The sequence below is a fragment of the Anneissia japonica genome, unplaced genomic scaffold, assembly GCF_011630105.1.
Source record: "Anneissia japonica isolate Jap-2015-1 unplaced genomic scaffold, ASM1163010v1 scaffold199_len4679917_cov187, whole genome shotgun sequence".
NCBI classification, from domain to species: Eukaryota; Metazoa; Echinodermata; class Crinoidea; order Comatulida; family Comatulidae; genus Anneissia; species Anneissia japonica.
In genome coordinates this window covers 3,828,854-3,851,986 of record NW_022686322.1, presented here as the reverse complement: position 1 = coordinate 3,851,986, position 23,133 = coordinate 3,828,854, and the positions used below count along the sequence as shown (strand labels likewise).

Genomic DNA, 23,133 nt, shown 5'->3' with positions numbered 1-23,133 from the left:
CCCGGATCCGCCACTGTAAGAATGACGGCAGATGGACACCCGCACGTGCGCGGACACCGCAATACTAAACCGTCAACTCCTTTGGTTTGTCACCAATGTACACAAATATAGGCCCAAAATAGCCAATTCTATGTTTGTAGCAATTTCCCACTGTAGGCTAGTAGTTATATTCTTAAATGATGGTGATGATGGCGACGACGACGATATGATGATGATGACGAGGTTGATGATAATGACGAAGATGATGACAAAGATAATGATGATGATGATGATGATGATGACGACGACGAAGATGACATTGAAAATAATTAATTTCTAACCAGGAGGAGCCTTAATATAACTGAAATTAGAAATACTAACTCGATGTGCAAACGGCATAATTTAATACCCGGGTTATTCTAGTCTAGTGCACTCCTGTACTATCAGAGCTATCATTCAGTCAGATTGTTTACATCTCCTAAATGGACAGATAATCTTTACGTTACATATCACACATAAACAAAGCAGATACAATATTCCAACTCCAAACGCTCCCGTAGTTTGATATCATGTGTAAGCTTTTAATCCGATATACAGTACTATTGCATCAAACCGTCCATCTAAAAATAAACAAAACATAATATTTGCAATCGTTACATGTTCAACTAATGTGGCTTAATTGGGTAAATATCGCTTCAGTTAAGCAACGCATAATTCATACTTGGATCCTTTTAGCTTTATTGTAGAGGTCGACATCGTCATATAAACACGCATACACAGACAGATTTTTGATTTATTTGAATCTTATTAATTCCAAATAATTTTGATAATGCTTTCAGGATAAATTCTCAGACCCTCGGGAACGTCCATGACGCACAGAGCGCGCATAGCGAAAAAAAATAAGATAAACGATGTAACAATAGGCCTACTGTTAAAAATATTAATAGTATGCTGTAGTATTAAAATTGAAATTGTGTACAACCAATTTTTTCTGATTGACTACAACATGTCGTGATATGACAGTCGGTTAGTTTACTGAAGAAGGGGATTACAATACGGTATAATTTTTCAGTCACGCACTTTTTTCAACTAGCTTAATAAAATACTGAGTTGTCTTGTGGGAAGAAATTTCAATTGGTTATCACTTTTTTTTTGTGCGTACTCGTAAGGTACTCATGCGTCACAGTCAGAGGCGTATCTAAGAGTCATGGGGGTGGGGGCCGATAGGGATGTGAAGGTGAAGCGTTCATTGATTAATTGAGGGGTCCATAGCTGGCAAATGTGATATGAGGTGATTTTCAACTACTTCTTGAACAAATTGATGTTCGAAAATTTCCAATGGAAAGTGGGCAACGGGGGCGAGCCTTTTTTCGCACCCCGCGCAAACCCTCATATACAGTACGCCGCTGGGTAGATTCAAAATGGTTGCAAAACAGCATTCTATCTAGTATGCAATCTGGGCGATGTAATGTGATAGGCCCACGATCATGTAATCATCACAGAATAGGCCTACATTACGATGGCGAATTGTGCATAATTTTTTTCAAAGCTAAACAAACTTGTCTAAGCTAAGTTAATGCAATCTACCACGAATAAACGAATGAAAAAAGTAGGGTTATGTAAAATGAAAGAAGACATTGCAAGATTTTGTGTTAAATTTTGCTTCTCTGTGAGAATACCGGCAATAATTGTAAATATCATGAATTAACTAAAGAGATAGGCCTATGTGAAATTACTGTCAGCAAGTTTGGATTATGGAGCCCATTGTTTTGTCCAAATCTGATAAAAATGAAATGTCTTTGGAGAATGTTTTGTGATAACATTCATTGTGGGTCCAGGTTCAATTGTACGACAAGATAAATATATGAAATCAACTCAAATAAAAATAATTATAATTTATTAAACTGAATAAATTTCTTTTTAGTGACATTGCAGTCGTAAAATTGACCCATTCCCTATAGAGGTACACACATAAATCATGTGGGACTGACCATCCAATTACCAGCATACTGGATGTTGAATTTGCACAATAATTATGTGCATACACATTATCACACAAAGAATAATCCACAAAGTCCGAAGACATATTTCCGGTGGGGTACTTCTGGTGGGTGAATAGGGCAGTAGGCCTACACTGGGAGAAAAAATCCACTCTTTCCGAAGAATGTACTGGGTTTTAACCAGTTTAACCAACTGAACTAACTCTCTATCTAGCAGCAGGTCAAAATACATTTCCCTAGCACCAAGACCTGTGTATCACTAAAAACAGAATACTGTAAATACAATATAATGAGGTTTTCCATTTTAAAAATGATTGTGTAAACATTCTGCTAATCCTGCAACAACAGATATGGTTGGCTTGGACCTATTCTATCCCGATTGTTAGACCTAGCATGGGCCTAGCAAAGGTACCGAGGTAATACCCATTGGCCTTGCATTTTATGAGAATCCATCAATCATTTTTTGGGGTTTCTCCGTTTTCTTGGTCTTCGGTAGATCGTCTCAACTTTCCCTTCATCTTTGGCAGCCAGTCGCGCAACAGTGAATAAATAATCACTCAGTCTGTAAATGAATCCAATTGGATAAAATTTACTAAAGACAGTAAAGCTCGAAAAAGAAGCCCAGTGGGCTTAATTTCGAGAGGAAACCCATCTTGAAAAGAAGCCGCCTCTTTACTTTGCAAAAAATAATATCTAAAATATGGCCATCTAGAAACATTGGCTTCTTTTCGAAACAGTAGGCTTACTTGCATTATAAATGAGAGTCAAAGAAATTCCCGGACGATTATAATCGATATGACGTGTTTTGTCAATAGGCAATTTCAAATATTTACAGCAGTCACTTTGAAAAGAAGACCCTTCTTTAGTTTGCCAAAATATCTCGGAAAGGACCATATCTCGAAAATAAGCCCATTTCAAAAAGAAATCCATAGTGTCCTAAATATAAAGTTTTATGGTATACAATTAGCAATATTAATGCATTGGATGTACATTGGATTGTGATCGTTGTGCATCAACCAGTTTTAATTTCAATTTGGACTGCTGCACAACAAGACTATAAATGATAGTATTAAGCCTGTTACATTCATTTGTATTCAGTGAGTGCGAGTTTCCCTTCAGTGAAATGCGAAAAATAAATCCAATTTATCATAGATAATAAACACTGATAGTACAGTATAATACGATTACCATGTTCTATTCTAAATAACATCACAATGTGCCATAGGCCTACCTGTTGAGATATCTACCAACCGTATCATCTACATTGCCTTCTCTCACCAATGGAACAACACTGCAGAAACAATGGTAAAGACCTAGATTTCAAATGTTAGGCCCATCTAATTCACATACCCAAAAGAAAAAACGTCAAGAATTTAATATGTACAATCAAAGAATAAAATAAATACGGTAGTGAATTTTATTGATATTTTATACTTATTTGATCAACTTATTTTAATCTTATTGTCAAAATCGTCTCATATTATATATTTATTTTGTAACTTCCAAGCACTTGGACTTTTAAACATTCGAAATGTCAATTGTCACTTGTCCAGTCGTCAGAAATGTTTATAGGTTCTATAAAAAGTGATAGTAATATACCGGTATGTAAAATTTATGACATACAAGAAGAAAAATTCAAAAAAACCTTGTTGTGAATCTACCTGCGTTCTGCTCGCCTGCAAACGGAACGGGCAATGTGTAGAGAGGAACTCGTCTTCCCTCCAGACTGTTATACAAAAATAATAATTCAACAATTAGAATGCCATTAAACGCAGTGATGGAGGCTAGACTAATTCATGTTGCTCATGATTGCCATGCAGTAGCCCTGCGTATTTATATAAATGGTGGGATACATTAATCTGGTATTATCATAATTTAATACAATTGGATCTTCATATTTAAAACACAGATGTAGACATTTTGTCATTATGTGAACTTCCATCACTTTTGAGGTTTCAAATCCATACTCGCAATTCGCTCAAAACAACAAAATACCCAGTACAACGATCGGTTTAAGTAAAATCTATGACTTAAATGTTTTTATTCTTGTTGTGTTGTTGCGTGAACCCTATTAATTTGACTGTGACACACATTATGTCCATTAGGTGTGCCCTCATTCATCCATGTGTGCGACTCAAATTCATCCCAAGTTTGCGACTCTTAAATTATCCCTTGTGTGCGATTTTGATTTCATTTTTGTGGGGTCCTTATTATCCGCCTGTGTAGGAGAGGTTGGCATAGTGGTTGCGTTTTTGTCTCTCAACCTTAAGGTCGGAGGTTCGAAAGTTCGCTGTGAATTTCTCTTAAGGGCAAGGCACATACAGTACCTATGTTTGTCTCTCTCCACCCAGGAATAAAAGTACCTGGTAGGATGATATAGCATTGAATTTATTACTCTGTATCGGCATTAAAATGCAAGCATGACTAGGAATATGCCACAGGGAGTAGAGGAGGTTGCACTTTGTACTGGTTTGATTATGGATTCGATGACCAGGAGTAATAATAACATCGCCAGAGCCTCGTATCCCTTGGGAAAGGAGCAGTATAAATCCCTTTACAACAGCAGCATCGTCATCAGCATCGTTATTTATTATTATTATCATTATCATTATTATTCCCACAGGTACAAACTCAGGTATTCTTTGTGCATCCTGTGATCAAAATTGATGTCCCCCTTAAGAGTCAGTTTGGAATTAATTTGAAAATATCATTATGCACAGTGGTATTGATTTTGACACGTGAGAAAAAAAAACATGGTTAATGTAGCTGAATCGATACTGTGAATATGTGAATACTAATCTTCATACAATGTGCTCATTCCAGTTAGATTCAAGTCTTTAAAGTTTTCCTGCGTGCAAGTGGTAAGGTATAGAGTAATAATGTTAAGAATTTAAAAAAAATATAAAAGACTTTTACATAATCGGATTGCTATTTAAACTGACTTTGCATTGTAATTTAGTATCAAATCTAAAAATACAACAGAATTATCGTCACAAATAAAATTAAATGAACTCAAGTCTTGCTCAAAACCGGCAAACATTGAATACACTTATTTTTACAGGTCACAGATGGTCCGTAATTACTGTACCAGTTTCAGATGAGAAGAAAAGATGTACTGTGTGTTGTTTTAATGTTAAACCATCTTGTGTAAAAATAATGCACTATTGAGGGTTTCTAATGTGATGATTTGATAACATTTTCTTGTAATATAAAAGTATTGATTGTATTCTATGTACAGTTCTTTTGTAATGTTTTTTTCTTATTGTATGCATGGTAGGACCATTGTTAAAGGAGTAGGGAAATCTGCCTGAAAATGTATCCCAGTTATATAAGTCTCACACCATAAAAAATATAAAATCTACTTTTACAAAAATCAAAGCTTGAATTGGAATCAATGGCAATGGCAAATTGAGGTAGTAGCGCAGCTAGTGGCCAAAAAATGACCCAAGTAGTGCACTCTATTACCAAGATATGAAACTTGGCACAAAATAAGTGTAGATTTTTAAAAAAAAAGTTGTGCACCAAGTTTCTGACACCTGTTATTTTTGCCATTTTAATTCAAAATGGCCGCCTCTAAAACACGGAATCCATATATCTTGGCAATCGGGTCAAGCCGGCCCTTATTACTTTTCAATTCAAATTTAAACTCCTAAAGTGAGGGACATTCATTTTTTTAAAATAGGCATGTGCTATTTCTCGGCTATATAATATATAAAATGCTACATATACTTATGAAGATGAAGTAGTTATATTTCTGTATGTATTCATTATTGATCAATATTCTACCACTACTATACTCAGAAATACAAGAATAGTATTTGACACTGAACTATGGATTACTTCAGTACAATAGCTGTGAATAATTCGCTTTCATAAATTAATGGATTCCGTCTTTTAGAGGTGGTCATTTTTAATTCAAAATGGCGGCCACAGCAACTTTTCACACAGCTTTGTTTTTAATCTTCACATAGATATTTTGTGCAAAGCTTCATGCTGTGGTAATTGGGTACCTTTGCTGCTCTACTAAGGATGACCATGATGACAATGGTGATGATGATGGTCATGATCATCATGATAATGATTACGTTGATGATCATCATTATGATAGGTGATGATATTCAATGGAATGAAGCTTACGGGTAAAATGAAATTCTTCAATGGCGGTAGCTTGTCCGTGTGTTCATCAATCCATTCTTCTAGTAGTTCAACCCTTGAACCCTCAAATGCTGTACTTCCTGATAATAGTAAAACATCTACAGTATCAGTCTACTGTACACATCAATATAAAGGTTTATTTAAAACTATTTTAAATTTAAGCCTCCTTAATGATTATTAATCCATCATTCTAACCCTCTTAGAAAAGTTATGAATAAGGGAACTATATAGTTTTATTACACTCAAGTAAATCCGAGAGTTGAGAGCAAAGTACTTTGCATTATAAAGTTTTGTATAGTATTGGCAACTCGTAACATGTTAAACTTTTCTACAAACAAATGATTGAACATATTATTTCCTTCAACTTTCTCAACAAAAAATTAGAAAGCATCTTGATTTAAAATGGCTAGACAAGGCAATGGAACAAAAACTTTTTCTTGTTTTTTTAATGCAATAATTAAAAAAAAAATAATTTAAAAAGTAATAGATTTAGACAGGGGTGATTGATAACCTAATATATTTATGAAACCCTACAATATAAACAAATATATATAAACGAAAAAAATATTTTTATAATGAGATGGTTTGTGCTGTGATATATTAGAACAGCATAATACATATTTACATGTTTCTGTTAATCAATGTAAATTAATTATTATGTCAATTTAAATGAATAATTAACTACTTTCAAATTTTATTCTACTTAAAAATAAATAAATAAATAATAATTTTAATAATTTTGACTATGATGTTAAATTAAATTATAATAATCTTTAAAAATCATAACCATGTTTTACTGTATTGCATTTCAATTTTATTTGTAAATGAATTTGAATGAATTAGGTTGCTAATATTTTTTTTTTTTTTTATTCTATTGTAACTATTTTTTTATATTTTTATAGTTTGATCTTTGGTTTGCCCTTTTTCGATTATCTGTATTTGAATTCTTTACCATATAATTCAATCTTTGTTTACTTTGATTGCAATAAAGATATTTTTGAATTTAGCTATATTGTAGTCTTATATCTATTATCATTAATATTGTAAAAGCATTACTTATTTTGTCACACAAAATCTGCATCATTTTTCACTCACTTAATTGGTTATCAGATGCCATTTGTCTTGGAGCTGCAATATTTGACCCAATATCTTGCAGGGCACATTGAATCTAGTAGAGGTTTTAAATAATTGTATTCAATTTAATTTAGCAACGCAAGATAAATACCGTACTTACAATATTGTTGAGAATGGTTTTTGAGGGGCGTTCAATCGAGGGATACAATTACTGTGAAAATTTATTATTGCGTGATCATTAAGATTTATTGATCCCAACCAAGTTAGAAATAATGCAATTCTACTGAAGTAGAACATTATTAGAATGTGTTGAGAATGATGTTACTTCCATTATATTTGTGTACTGTCATTTGGGGGGGGGGCATTTATTCAAGGAAAAAAATAAACGTTTATTTGACGGGCGTTTATTCAAAGCAGGGTGTTTATTCAAATAAATACGGTAATACAAGATGGATTGGTGAGTCTGGGAGTATCAAATAATAATAATAATCATCATTAGGATGTGGTAAATATCACATAAAATATAATAATATATCACACTGTCATAAAAGCTTATTGCCACACCAGTTTTATTTATGTAATTTTAAACACGGTAATAGTACAGAATGATTACCTCCACTGTTTATTTGTTTGTCTGCCTGTTAGCAGGATAATATAAAAACTAATATATGGTTCATTGTAAAATTTAGTGAAGTAGTTATGTATTAGATATGGGTTCATAAAGGGGTGATTAAATTTTGGGGTGAAATGGTCGAAGGTTAAGGCTAAGATGAGAGACATTTTTAAAAATAAGTCAAAGGTCACGGAAATTCAATTTTTTGGTTTTTTTTTTTTTATAATTGGTGCTCAGGAACAGCACAGAGGTATGCCATTATGGAATGACTTTAATATTATTTTTATATGCAATAATAAGCCAGTGATAATATTCTACTATGACATATATCCCTATCCCACCCTCAACATATTTTTGGCTTTCAAAAAATCAACAATAAACTTTTAAATGGTAGCCCCACCCTTGTATATCCCCACTTCTTTTATATCCGGTATCCTCCTATAAGTAGACCCCTTTTTATAAAAGTTAATGAATCTAAATTACCTCTTCCAACTGACTCACAAATAAATGACAGTTATCTTCTGCAAATTCCTTAGCCAAGCTGTCAAAATATAAGAAAATCATACCATGATAAGGATTTGTATGTAATATTAAATAGGTTCAAGCTAATAGTTTTAAATTATTTGAATTTTTTACATAAATTATTTTAATACTATTCATTTAATATTCTGCAATACACAATACCTTAAAAAGTACCTTAATGACATTTTGACAATATTTAAAAAATCTTGTATCCAACAATTTTACTTTCAGCCCGCATACCCCAAACTAGACATTAAGGCGTATGCCAGCATTAAAATCCTATTAACTCCCAAACCTGCATGCATCCAACTATGGATCCTGGGGTAGGAATAATAAATCATAAGGCTGGTGGCCTGCATACCTGAAAGAATGTATCCAGTGGTAGAAAGGAAAAATACTAAAGCCTCATTCACACAGGAATTAAAAAATGTGACCTCTACTTCCACTTAGCAGACCGCAAGGGAGAGAAGGGAAGGAAGAAAGCAAGTGAAACTTTGATCGCTGATGACAGAACCGGGTTAAAAATGTGTGGTTGGCCAACAAAGTTCATCCACTTCAGTGACTCCGGAAGATTAAACAAATCGCGCCATTTGCATTGGAACTAACCGTTGACTTGAGTAAGTTTACTCCAATTTTCTGACCAGAAAACTTCCTGGGCTGTTTGCACTGGACTTCTTTATGGATAAACTAACTGGCGTGTTAGTTAGTTTTACAGAAATAAGTGCCATGCATTTGTGGCTTAAGGAAGAGAAGGAAGAGTCGCGCTATTTGCATTGGACTATCTAGCCTGGTCAAATTCACAACTGCCTCAGTGAAACCAACAGTCGACTCGAGTAAGTTTACTCCTATTTCCTGACCAGAAAACTTCCTAGGCTGTTTGCACTGCAGTTCTTATGGGTAAACTAATCAGTGTGTCAGTTTAGTTTTACAGAAATAAGAGCCATGCGATTGGGGCTTAAGGCCAGAGCCCACATATCAGTACCCCAAACTATGCATCCTAGAGTAGAAATGGAAAATCTTAAGGCAGGAGCTTGTATATCCCAAACTACTGTACAGTATGCACTATTAGTATACCACTGCTTGTAAACAAATCCTTCGCAAAAGAGATGTGGTAGTAGGCCTACTTTACCCAATTGCCGACGACAGCTCATCAGTAGTACCAACAGCATTGAAAATGTCGTCGTCCTTCGGCCTGCGGTCACCAAGCAGAGTAGCAGATGTGCCTGTACAGTACAAATAACACATCAACAAAGTCTTTCAAAAAATGACACCCTCTATTCTATTTCTAAATATGATACACTACTATACTGTAGAACCATGGATACAATATACATCATAATATAAAACAAACTGTTAAATATGGTTAACACATATAAAATTTATATAAAACCATTAGAGTATTTTAATTTTATAAAATATAAATTGTTTTCAAAACAGTTTTTAACATGAAGAAATGGAAAAAATGTATAATCACCATTCTTTCAATATGTTAATTTGAAACATATGTTTGTTCAACAGTGAACAGTCAGTATAGGAGACTGTATTTTATGTGGAATATTTATAACTGAAATAAAGGGTGACTTCATATATGAGGATTTATTGTGTTGCTGGTAAATGACTAAAAAAGAAATACATAAGAATATTCCCCAGAAGAACATCATAGTAGTTGAACATACAGTTGAATAAAAAAATATGTTATTTTATGCTTCATAGCTAACTAAGGTATGCAGTTACTATGAGCTTCATTTGAGAATTTTTTATAGATTACAGTAATTCAATAATTTGGTAGATACCTTTGTCGCCAGTTTTTGTATATATTTTGAAATTCTGGTCATCTGTGCTGAAAGGTAACAGAAATATTGATGGAGATCCAGAAGCATTGACAAGTGGATAAATGATGGTATTGATGATGATAACAAGATGACAATGATAATAGATAAATTACTGTAGCTTCTTAGCTCGATATTCATATTTCAAATTATTAAACTTTATGTTACCAAAACTCAAAATATATTGAATATTCAGGCATATAATTAATATTAATAAAATAATAATTAAGAATGACTGATACAGACCTTTAATAATTACAGTAAGGTAAAAATAATAACAGAAATTCATATACTTAATATACATCAATCATTACATTCCACTAGAGTCTAGGCCTATGCCAACTACCCTACACTATAAAAACAACTCCCTGCCTACTACTGGCATTAAACCTAGCCTTTGCTTACTGTAGGCCTACTATAATTAAAAATATATAAATGCAGGTAGGTGGTGATATACCTGATAATAATATATCACAGCAATTGCCAGTTAGTTTCATAAGTTTGTTTATATAATTTTTCTAGGCCCTGATACTCTTGATTACGGTGTGTGCAAAAGGTAATTAGAAACGTTTATGACCGACAACAAAAAAACGACGAAATGTAGGTAGCTTGCTCCATATGGGCCTGGCTAACCGATGCCGCAATCAAAGTGTATAATTACCTGTAACATTTTTGGAGATACCTAAAAGATGCACAAGAATAAAGCCTACAAACTGATGGAATAGATATCCTGCGTAGAGCCATTTATAACAATGATATCCAATATAGATAGTACCTAGCCTAAAAACGGGATTCGCCTAAAACACGCTTTTACAACAAGAAACACCGCCCTCTATAGACGACCTTAATTTTAAATGTCCGCCGCGAAAATTTACGATCGGTCAGATCAGATCCACCACCATGTCTATTTTATGTCCAGGAACATGCAGTGAACTGTCGACCGATAATATTAATATTCTGAGATCAGTAGGAATCCGTACAGGTGAGAAAATTTATTATTAAAATGTTTCACCTCTCTCTTCGTTAAGGCCTAGAGGCTAGCTAGGACCCTAGTAGGCCCCTTGTTGTGTGACTCGGCGGGCGGGCATCACTCTGTTTAGTAAAGCAGCAGCAAGTGCCGTAGCCAGATTGGGAGAGTCCCACACATTTTTTTTGTTGGGTCCACATAGACATTTTTTAAATGGGTCCAGATTTCTCATAATGTTGTGTAAAATGGGTCAACTTTTAAGAAAGTGGCCCGTGGGTCCTGTCATATAGGCCTAGGGCTAGGCCTAGCCTAGGCCTTTTTCACGCTGTGGTAGACATCTTCAATCGATGACAAACAGTGCTGAGCAGCGAAGCGTAACCAATAGAAATATCAGCATTTCGACCATATTTTTGGAGGTCATTTTACTTAAAAAATCATAAATCCTTAACGGAGGGTCGTATCAACATAAATTTTTCTTTAAAATGTTCGCAAAGGATATAACATACTGTGTGTATTAAAAAAAAATTGGAAATTGTTTAGTCTGTCAAAACTAAACTGGAAAATGGAAGACCGATTTTGTGTAGTGTTAACACACACATTACCATTATTTCACACTGTTCGACCAAATATCATTAGCGTGCCGGCCATATTTTCAAAGGTCATGTTACTTTAAGAATCATAACTCCTTAACGGAGGGTCGTATAGACATATTTTTGTCCTTAAAATGTTCGCAAAGGATATATCTAAGTACTGTATGACTCTGAGTAACAAAAAAATTAAAATTTGTTTAGTCTGTCAAAACTTAATTGAAATAATAGCAACATGCATTATACAAAATCGTACTTCTATTTTCCAGTTAAGTTTTGACAGACAAAACAAATTTTCAATTTTTTTTTTTATTCATACGGTACGTAGATACAGTATATTGTTTGCAAACATTTTAAAGAAAAAGTATGTTGACACGACCTCCCGTTAAGGATATATGATTTTTTGAGTAATTTGACCTCCGAAAATAGGTTGGTTACGCTTCGCTGCTTAGCATTGTTTGTCATCTATCGAAGATGTCTACCGCAGCGGGAAAAAGGCGTATTTTGCGTAAAATGGGTCAAATTTTAAGAAAATTGGTCCCTGGTTTATTCATATTTGTGTGTAAAATAGGACAGCTTTTAAAAAAATGGGTCCACATTATTTGAATTTACGTGTAAAGTTGGTGCACCCTTAAATTTTCCCCCACAGTTTTAAAATCTTGGCTACAGCATTGAGCAGCAGTTGTGTGCAGCAACTCAGGTGGACTCTTATATAATCAGGGGTTGTTTTTGTTTAATGTTATTTGAATGATATCAAAACTACATGTAGGGCCATAATGTAGACTAGAGAGATAACTACTAGTATTAATAGTATATAGAGAGGCCAAGCATGCATGCTGGTAGTATGTATGTAGCCTAAACTGAGGTCCTGTTTATAATTGAAAATTGAAGGCCTACCCAAATAAAATTCCTACCCTAATTAGTTAAAGGCCCTACTGTAAGCTAGGTCGTTTATTATTACAGGCCTGACTGACTCTAGGTACACTTTTTTTCAGTGGTTGATTTCCTGGCTCACAGTCCAGACCAAATAGCCAATAAATGTTCATTTTCTCATACGGTAATGTATACAGTCTTTTTATTTTACAGACAGTTATTCACATACAGTATCAATTAATTTTTGTTAGGAACTGAATTGAATGCAGGTAAAAAAAGCTATTGCTATGTTAGTAAATACAGTACCAATCGCTGGCAGTGCACTTTTGTCCCGCACTTGGCCCATGACATCGCGTTCCACATTCACCACTGCAGTACCCGCAGTCAAGATTTTAGAAAAGTACAATTAACCAATTCAAAAGCCGTCTACAAGAACCCTGGTCTGACCACCCACTAAAGTTCAACCCATGCACCTACAGTAAAGTGATATCTAGAGGGACACATATCTATAAAGCTTTGCATCTCTATTATCCAGGTAGATCCAGTAGATATTGATTTAAAAGGTACCCGCCATGCGCACAGCACCCACAGTGTGGATTAAGCATACAACATTCTTGGTTCATAATTGTAACCCATAGCTTACAATAGGCCTAATAAGGTAATTTAGTATTACTGTAGAATCATAAACATAATCATCCAACTCAGCATAAGATAATAAATTAATTAGATCGTTAAGAGTATTACTTATGTACAGTAGGCCTACTACATTGTACCTATATATATTATGTCAATACGTCATATATGTCAATACATACAGGTAGCTAAATACATAGGTATGCATAAAATGAGCATGCTGTAGAGACGAATCAAAATTGTTACAGTAAATACATAAATTACAATATACAATCTTCCGATATCTTTATATATTAAATCTATGGGTGAATTTTTAATTAGAAAAATTGTCAAACATGAAGTACTAGACTATGGTAGTAATTCAGAAATAGTATTTTGGTGTTGTATAGATGTTATAGGTGTTGTTGTTGGCTGCATTGTCTGCAGGCAGTTAGCCTGTGTCGTCTGCAGTGATGTGGTGCCACGGGCTGTACAATACAGCATGCCAAAGAAAATTGAAGAAAATCTAGCATGCGGGCACTGCATCCACAAAAATGTGCGCTGCCCACGATCGGTACTGTATTGTTCAAATTAATTTGGATTTAGTTTGAATTTAGTATGTAAATTACACAATATCTACTTGTACTTGTAAATCACAAATCTTTGGTAACTAAAAAAAAACTTTGCAAGTACTGTACTCTGTAACCTGTCATTAATGTTTGAATACAAAAATCAAACTAATGTACATAATTGAATTTCGTATGTAGGTAGTGTCAGCAATACGTAGAGCTCTCTTAGCACAGCATGCATCCCTTGTGGTCTCGGGGTCAAACATCTATCATCAAGTGTCACAAAAGCTGACAATATTACACACTGGAATTCAAAGGTGAGCTAGCAAAAGGGTAGGCTTGATCGAGACAACACTACCCTAGGGGTTCCCCCACAAAATGTTTGTTTTCTAGACCCCAGAAAATAACCCCTGAGGCGTCTTAGCGCTCAATTTTTTACTTTTTCTTTCCCAGCCCCCATCCCTAAATCCGCCCATGTGGAATACTTCATTACCACAATCCTTTGTCACCTTCTAGGTCTGTTTTTGTCTAGTATTAGTGGAGCTGCATCATGGTGATTTTAAGATGCTTGTTTTTCCATTCCTGGTTTCCAAGTTTGTCATAATTACAAATATTCATGTGGTTGCTGTTAAATGTAGATCGTCCAGATAAATGCCGATGGTATTTTTGGTTCAATCATAGACGAAAGTTTAACAGCACTAAATATTAAAGCACTTTTAACATTGACTTCATTCAATTTGAAACCTGCAGTATTGACAATCTCCTTAGTGGTGGCTTATTATCAACTGAACTCACTGAATTAGCTGGTGCATCTGCAGCAGGTAAAACACAGGTAAGAAAGACAATTAATAATTGTGATAGTATGTGCACTAAAATCAATAATTCAATTGAAATATTGCTCATCTAAAAATAATCAAATAATTTGTTGAAATACAATCAGACGCAGACCAAATACCATATTACCAACAAAAAAAAGGCCTATGTAAGTACTATGAAAAAAAAGATAACTGATGGAAATATCACTGTACTTGGGCAAAGCATACATTTTCACAGCCTAACTCTAACTGGGTGAAAAATCTCATTTTCTATTAATGCACTCTATGCATGATATAATAGTAGGTGGAGCTGTAATAGGCAAAACTATGTAAAATGAAACACACGGGTAGCACTTTGTAAGAACTATGTAAAATAAAACACATTAGTAGGTAGCATTTTATTGGAGTCATGCTGATAACCTGCACGTGGTGACCCTGATACGACTGTACCAGTCAACTGATAACAGCCACTAGAATCCATTTTTTGCGATTATTCGCTAAAGGATGCTACTTTAACACCTGTGTATGTCCTGGGCGTATGGAAGAACAACCAAGCACATTATTGACTATAGTATTTATTCACATAAGCTTTCGCAAGCAGTCTATGCTTGCTTCATCAGGTGCACTGAAGTGCTACAGAGATGATGCAAATTATAGACTGTATAAAAAAGATGTATCAAAATATGCATAAAAATCATGTTCCATAAACATTGATAAAATCAAGATCACTTTCTCTTTAATTTTTTGAAAATTAATTTACAGCTTTGCCTGGCAGTGGCTGCAAGAACCAGTCTAGTTCCAAAACACTGCGTATTATACATCAGCACTGGTGCTGATTTTTCTTCTGAGAGGTTAAGAGAATTAATGATTTTAAGTGGTTCACCACAAAAGGTATGCTGCGCTCAATGTTGACTTAAAGTTTGTTTTTCATTAAAATATATCTTATAATAATTGCCTCTTGCTTTTCCTTCTTCTTACCATCCTGCTCCTACAGTACATCGTTCCTTTAAAATCTTTCATCTTGGCTCAACCAGTTTTTCGTCATCCTATTTGCACTTTTACTACATTTTGCCTGCAATCTTCCATCGTTTTTATACTCTTTTCTGTCTTTCACACCTTCTGTTTAGCTTGCCCCTATCTTCATATGTTCTCCTTGTATTCATCTTTTACCTTTTTGCACAGCTGTTAATACTTTACCTTTTTGCACAGCTGTTAATACTTTACCTTTCTATTCCATAGGATAGGATTCTCTATTGTTGTTTTAATGTGTGTACCACACAAAGTCCCAGAGGGACGTGTTCTAAGTACACATCAATGTTCTATACTACCTAGCTACATCAGTGCTATCAGGCTGATATACTTTCGATGTTAATGTCAAATAATTTACACTATTTTTTTTCTTAAACAGAATTTATCTGAAGCACTAGAGCAAGTGAAATGTATACATGCATTTGATGTGTTTCGACTCCTTGAAGTACTTCACAATCTTCCAGCATTAATACATAATGACAGTGTCTTCTATGCTCATCTTAAACTTGTTATTGTTGACTCAATTGCTGCAGTAATTGCACCCATAATTGGAGGCAAGCAAATTGAAGGTATACTTATATTTTTTCATACATTTGTTACTGTATGTTGTATATTCTCAGGTATAAGGCGATCTGTGTATAAGACGACCCCCCCCCCCCCGATTTTGAAAAGATTTTTGTGTGTCGGGCGTATAAGATGACCCTCCTTGTTTGACAGTGAGAATTTCTATTTTTTCTGCTCTTTGTGGTCTTGAGACAAAATGTAGGGCTAATCCTCCAAATAATACCATTTTTATAGGCATTTAAATGTTCATCAAAATTGTATTTCCCCGCACTTAAAAACTGAGTTCATTCAACAGTTAGTAATAGTAGCTTCATTTCGGTAGTAAATTTGCGTGCTCCAGGCGATCTGCACATCAGATAAACATGATTTAAAAACCAAAAATTTGTATGTGTTGTGCGTACAAGATGACCTCCTGCTGTTTTTCGATTGTAATTTGCTATTTTAAGTCTTGTCTTTTAGGGGAGAATATACATTATTTGTCTGACTTAATTATAAACATAAATGGACACATATGGATGCAAACATTGTCTTTAACCCGCCTAAAGCTACATTTGCACTAGACACGATAACGACACGACAAGGACACAATAAATATGCGCTCAGTGTTGAAAAATATAAACGATGCGATATGTCGTCGTGTCGAAAAAATACGCTCAGTGTTGAAGAACATAAATGATGCGATATGTCGTTATTGTGTCTAGTGTAAATGTCGCAATGAGGGTTATTTGAGGAGCCAAGCAATCAGACTACAATTAAAAAACTGATGCTGGCTAATTTTGAACCAGGGTCTTCAGCGCAAGAAACAGGAACAGTACCTCTCAGGCAATCACTCAGCTCATGAAGAAGGATGATATACAGTGTACATAATGATTAAGGACTATGTTGATGATAATGATGATGGTGCAAATTTAAATTCTCTATGATGAACGGATTACCAATTACATTTATGGACATGTTTGTTTTTTTGTCTAGGACATGGACTAATGATGCAGGTGGCACGGAAACTGAAAGAAATTGTTGTTGAAGAAAACATTGCTGCTTTGGTAAGGTAGCAAATTGTATGTGACAAGGGAATGTGATATGCCCATATTTGGGTATAATATGACATCATCATACGTTTGGGGCACATCACACAACTTTTTCAAATACAGTTTGGTAGTGTAGACAGAGCTTTAGGTAAGGTGTATAGTAATAGGTAAAATTATGCAACAGGTACAAGAATATTTAAAAGGTTTTTTCAAAAGGCCAGGTTCTCTTTACGAGTTTAGTTGACGGAGGTACATCCTGCAAAGGATTTTATGATCCATAACTGTAGGGCAACAGGGGCTGCATGGACCAGTACACTGGGGTAACTCCTACTCATCTCAAAGATGTACAGGGTCTTTAAATTCTCCATGAACCAATTGTGTAAACTGGGCCCATTTTTTATGTTCTTTATCCGAGAAGACTTTTCCCACCACCAGAACAATAAGCAAGCATGCCACTCGAACCAGCGCAGATATTTAGGCTGTAAGTTTAGACTGACCTTTATTTAGATACAGTAGAATAGTATCAGATTATACCAATCAACCATCTGTCTCATTTAGAAGAGAATTCCGTGTTTTGTTTGTCTTTTTTTCTTTTTTTTTTTGCAGTTGATGCATTTATGTATTGCAGTTTTAATTTTCAATAGGTAACAAATCGTGTTGTGCAATCTGACAGGAATTCAATAAAACCTGCTTTGGGAGCATCCTGGTTACATGTACCACATACACGCATACTACTGACCAATCAGAGAGAAGATGGTACAGATCATAGCATATTGATACGCAAAGCAACAATCATCAAATCTATAAGACAGGTATAGATAAGGCAATCATTTAAGTAAACGTTCCGCAAACTATGGTCCGTGGCCTAAATTTGGGCCTCGAAACATTTTTGGAGGGCTGCGAAACCGTCTGGAAATTGAAAAAAAAAATAACAAAGAGACGTTTTATCATGGAGAAAATAGTTTTTAATAAAGCTGCTTCGTTGTTACAGCGAATGCGTCGCTTGCACACGCTGCTATAGTGCCAGATGATGCGTGCTATTTGAGTTATAAGCGGTTTTTGTGTCTATGCCCCCTCGGGAGCCTTTATCTGTATATTTATTCCTGATAGTTCTAGTATGCAACATGGCAGTTTTTGTCCAATTCCAAATATTTTTATTTAGCTCCTGGGAACATAAATTTGGAAGGTCAATGGACATAAATCTTTATAAATCCAGGATTCATTTAGGACAGATTCTACCCTTATTTGATCTGCCATAAAAATCAGAGTCTATGCAGAAGTTCCATTCTAACAAATGTCTCACTAATGTTAATGCATTTGTATTTAAATTTCAATTTATCCAATAAATCCTCCAAAAAGGAGAACATCCAAAATTACAAATGAATATGAACAATTAATTGAAAAAATAAAACAGGGTAAGAAGCCGCAAACAACACCAACACACCTTGCACAACAATCGATCCAAAACATAGCAATGATGAAGGTAGTATAATCCTACACAGTAACATTTTATGGCACATAGTTGAATATCAAAAAGCAAAAAAGAATACAGAAATATACAATTCCGATTGAGATAACCCTACCCCAGGGGATCTGGGGGCATTCCCCCGCGAAATATTTGTGGTCTAGATGCCCAGAAATAACCTCTGAGGCGTTTTGGGTGATCCTTTTTTCCTTTTTCTTTCTTTCTTTCTTTTTTTTGGACTTTCCAAATCCACCCTCAGTGTGGAATCTTAAGTTAATCGTTAGTTCTTATTCCTAGATCTTTCTGTGATTTACATTAAAATTATTTCATTTGGCGTCTTAGGTGTTAAAGAATACTGTAATCAAATTCTTTATAATCTCATAACGGCACAATTTTGTTTGGGTGAAAACACATTTGCCAGTTATTAGTCTTGCATGTAACACATTCAGATCACATTTCAAGTACATTTGACAGTTCTTTGTATCATTAGCATGTCTATAAATATTTTATATGATCGGCAAAAAAAAAATTGAAAAACAGTTCCTGAGCTTGTATGCATCATTAGTATGTGACACACAGTACGAACAACAAAGGTCCCAAAAAAACTGCCCTGCAAGACGCCACTACTAACCTTAGACCACTCTGATGAAACCCCATTAACAACAATTCAATCTATCTCAAAATGTGACTTGTGATTCCATAACTTTTTAATTTCATAAGCAATTTTTGATGGGGTACCATATCAAATGATTTTTGAAAATCCATGTAAATTATATCAACATCCAGACCAGCATTGAGCTTGTCCATTCATGTAGGACAATAATTAACTGGGTTTCACATGTCCTTTAATAAATCCATACTAGTGTAGTGAGGTGATAATAAGTTATTTATTAGTAAATGTTTATAAATTTTGAGTTTATTTTTTTTTTCAGCCTATCAATCTGACCACAAGATTTGTCCTACCTGGAAATTGAAAAGCTGGTTGACAAGTAAATAGTTTAATGGTGGAATATTGTTGTTGTATATGATTGCATAACTTATGGCAAAATGATCTGGAAAACTACTTTACTGCAGGTGTGTATACATGGTACACTGATTCTCTGTACAAAGGTAATTTTCTCAGTAGTATATTTTTTTTAAATTATATTTTAATTTTTTTGGGTGTGTGATATAAAAAAAAGACAGATCAAGATATAAGGTTTTAAGTATTCTACCATGAAAGGCAGTGAAATATTGGTGGCAGCAAACTAGTAGCTATAATTGCAGTGAAGATCTGAAGCTTGTTGATATTTAGTGAGAATTCATTCATCATAATCTTGTTGTAAGCTGCATCCCTACATAAGTAGTATTGTCGTAACCTGAGAGCATGTGTTTTTTTGTTTTTTGTTTTTTTTTACTGTTAGCAAGATTACGCAAAAACTGATAAATGGATCATCATGAAACTTAGTGGAATTGTGCATAATAATTAAAGAAAGAAAGACACCTTTCAATTTTCTAAAGAAAAGGTCAAAGGCCTTAATTATGGGTTACTCGCTCTTTATTGCACTTAATGTGCGCGCCATACCACATTTAATTGCCATTCCATACTCGATTGTAAAGACTCAACCAAAGAAAAAAATTATAATAGCTTAACTTTATTCACTCGTTGGCGGCGCTGTCAAGAATAAGAGAAAATTATAACAAGGGACTTGTGGCAAGTTCACTTGCAGTCAAGCAGCACTCAAGAAAACGTGCCTGAATAGGGCGGAAGATTCAATTATTTTCTTCAGAGTTGGCTGCAGCACTCAATAAACTAATATGTCTGGATATGATGGGTGATTCCATTATTTCATTGAGGGTATGCTGCAGTTTTGCCCATCATACACAGCCTGCCTATTGTTTTTTTTGTATGCACTCTATGGAGTGACTGTAGTTGAATTTTGTTTACATTAACAGCATATTTGATATGAAGAAAAAAGAATGTAAAACCAGCGTTCAAGAACTGGTGGCCAACAAATATATTGGTATTTATGTATGAGAAATGTATTGTTTTAATTGTAGTTTTCAGGATTTTTTTCAAAGAGAACCAGTATATCAAAATCTACTTATATAGGTTATGCAGTAACAGATATCAAATATCGATATGACCAGGATGGAGTGTATGCAATTCTTCATATCACACTATTCTCATTGTTTGTCTTTTACAGAGGTAGATAGACAAGTCCATGAAGAACAGAATTGTCGACTGCCCAGAGATAGCTGAAATTAAATTGTTAAGTTCTGACTCTCCAGCCATAGCAATATTTTTTTTAAATGTCTTTTGATTATTAATTTCAATATATACCGTACTGTAAATGTTAATATCAAAATGTGTGTAACCCTTTTGTAAGATGTAAAAGATATAATAAGTGTAAAGATTTTGTAGTCCTTTATGTTTTGTTTAAATGTACATAATGTTGAAAGATGGTTAAGAAGAGAAACAATTTTATGTGTATTACAAATAGAATTTGAAAAATATTCTGTTATTGTTGAGCTACATAAACTAAACTAAAAAATAAAATTAAATATTTGATTCAGTATCAATTTACTCAAAATGATTGTGCAGCGCTAGAACCATTGGATGGGGGTTGAAATTAAATGGAAAGATAATAATTGCATGTGAAACAATTTTATGTGTATTACAAATAGAATTTGAAAAATATTCTGTTCTTGTTGAGCTACATAAACTAAACTAAAAAATAAAATTCAATATTTGATTCAATTAAAAATTGTTATGCATATATTAAAAGAAATAAATTAAGAAATCATAAAAAAAAAAGATCTGATTTATTCTGTTAAGCAGTACAACGTAGTCGATATCATTGAATTGTATTCAAATTTTAAGTCTGAGAGTGCCATTTTCGGTCATCTAGAGGTGCCATAATCGTAAATTTTCTCACTTCTATTTCAAATTTCTGGATTCGCCACTGGTATACGTAGGCCTAACTTACTGTAGTTTTTGATTTCATAGTATTACTATTAGGCCTATTAAAATTTACTGTACAAGTGTAGGCATATCTTACAAATACAGTACAGTAATTAGGCGTAAGCCTACATGGTAAGCTTTGCCTGGGCGCTCAGGCCCATTTTTTATATATTCTTAGGCAATTATCATTTTATTTTTACTATATATAACCTTACCAAGGAGGTATAAAAAAAATTGCACCAGCTAGAATAACTACCATGTTATGTAGCACTGGCTAGTTGTAAGCAGAAGCCTCTTCCAAAATCCTTCAGAAAACCAAATGCATCTAAGACTTATCACGTAACTCTGTTTCTCTAGAGAAGACGAAAGTTACTGAACAGTAGTGCCAATAAATTTATTAATTAGTAATTTCATAATAGATATTTCATAATGATTGACAATGATTATTAAATAATTAGAATTGGTAATTAGTAACAAATAATAATTCAAAATACTCCATCCTTACTAAGCATATGCAAGATTTGCCACCCTATTTCAAAGACAAAATATTTCCTAAGATAAGCCATCATATTTCTCTAGATAAACTACTGTGGCGGATGCAGAGGGTGCGGTCGCAACCCCGTAAATTGTATTAAGAAAAATAATTGTTGTATTGTATTGTTGTAAGGTATGAGAGTGCAATTTCCGGGCACCTAGAGGCAGGCGTGGATCCAGACCTCTTCGCACCGTTTGCCAATATAAAGTGGTGGTCTGGCGAATTCCAACTCTTTCTGTCAGAAATGGCACTAACCTAAACCAAAGACAAAAATATATAGACAAAATAAACTTTTTGCATTGTCTAAGTATTAATCAAAGAAAGACTAATTAAATCGGCTGCGCGATAACATACAGTACACTGTTGAGTTCTTTTAATTTTGTTATGATTTATATGTCACAATGTATGGTTAATACAAAATCAATCACAGGGAGGATAGACTATACATGTGCATTGATTTCTATAATCTTATTGAAAGGCATATATAATATTTTGTTATTCCAAAACTACACCAAGATGAAGTTTCCAGGCCCGGATATCCAGTAGATGGGGTGTTACGAAGAGTGTGTATAACGCATCCAACCAAATTTGATATGGCACACATTTCCAAGACAGTATGTACTGAATATATAATTTGTGATTTTCTGTGATTTAAAAATAAAATCTTAAATTTTTACCGTTTTAACCAGTAGGCCTAATCTACTCAGTCTGTCGTGATTCGGAAAAACGCAGTTTATTGAATTTTGAAATTTTGGCTTAGGGGCACCCTGTGGATGTAATTTATCATCGAACGTGATCATATACTCCCAACAATTTTTCGAAATATGAAATTATTATGAGAGTTACGCATTATATCCGAGTTACGCATTATATCCAACCACTAAGCATTGAAATGTTGGCATCAACCAATTTACAGAAGACATTTATGCATATTTAATTACTTTCCCAGCTGGTGGCGGTACAATAAAAATGA

The 23,133-nt window shown here is 34.2% G+C and overlaps 2 protein-coding genes across 6 annotated transcripts; one reads left to right on the top strand and one right to left on the bottom strand.

Moving 5' to 3' along the window:
• Positions 1-536: 536 nt before the first annotated feature.
• Positions 537-10,971, bottom strand: LOC117116498 (corrinoid adenosyltransferase-like). Its single transcript, XM_033260561.1, has 9 exons — positions 10,834-10,971; positions 10,137-10,183; positions 9,473-9,566; positions 8,305-8,362; positions 7,230-7,302; positions 6,117-6,214; positions 3,641-3,705; positions 3,211-3,270; positions 537-2,541 (listed from the first exon to the last, which is right to left on the bottom strand). Exons 1-9 carry the CDS (start codon positions 10,914-10,916, stop codon positions 2,436-2,438), a joined length of 684 nt encoding a protein of 227 aa, XP_033116452.1. The 5' UTR covers positions 10,917-10,971; the 3' UTR covers positions 537-2,435.
• A 25-nt stretch (positions 10,972-10,996) lies between these two features.
• Positions 10,997-22,518, top strand: LOC117116467 (DNA repair protein RAD51 homolog 4-like). 5 transcript variants are annotated; one of them, XM_033260547.1, is made up of 11 exons: positions 10,998-11,154; positions 12,722-12,783; positions 13,979-14,097; positions 14,531-14,612; positions 15,358-15,486; positions 16,004-16,193; positions 17,161-17,231; positions 17,861-18,028; positions 19,614-19,755; positions 20,617-20,692; positions 20,868-22,518. In XM_033260547.1, exons 1-9 carry the CDS (start codon positions 11,073-11,075, stop codon positions 19,653-19,655), a joined length of 945 nt encoding a protein of 314 aa, XP_033116438.1. In that variant the 5' UTR covers positions 10,998-11,072; the 3' UTR covers positions 19,656-19,755; positions 20,617-20,692; positions 20,868-22,518. The 5 variants fall into 5 exon arrangements, with proteins under 5 accessions (XP_033116444.1, XP_033116438.1, XP_033116422.1 ...); XM_033260531.1 differs by having other exon boundaries at positions 19,614-19,791; XM_033260553.1 differs by lacking the exon at positions 20,617-20,692 and having other exon boundaries at positions 10,997-11,154; positions 17,890-18,028; positions 19,614-19,791.
• The last annotated feature ends 615 nt before the right edge of the window (positions 22,519-23,133 follow it).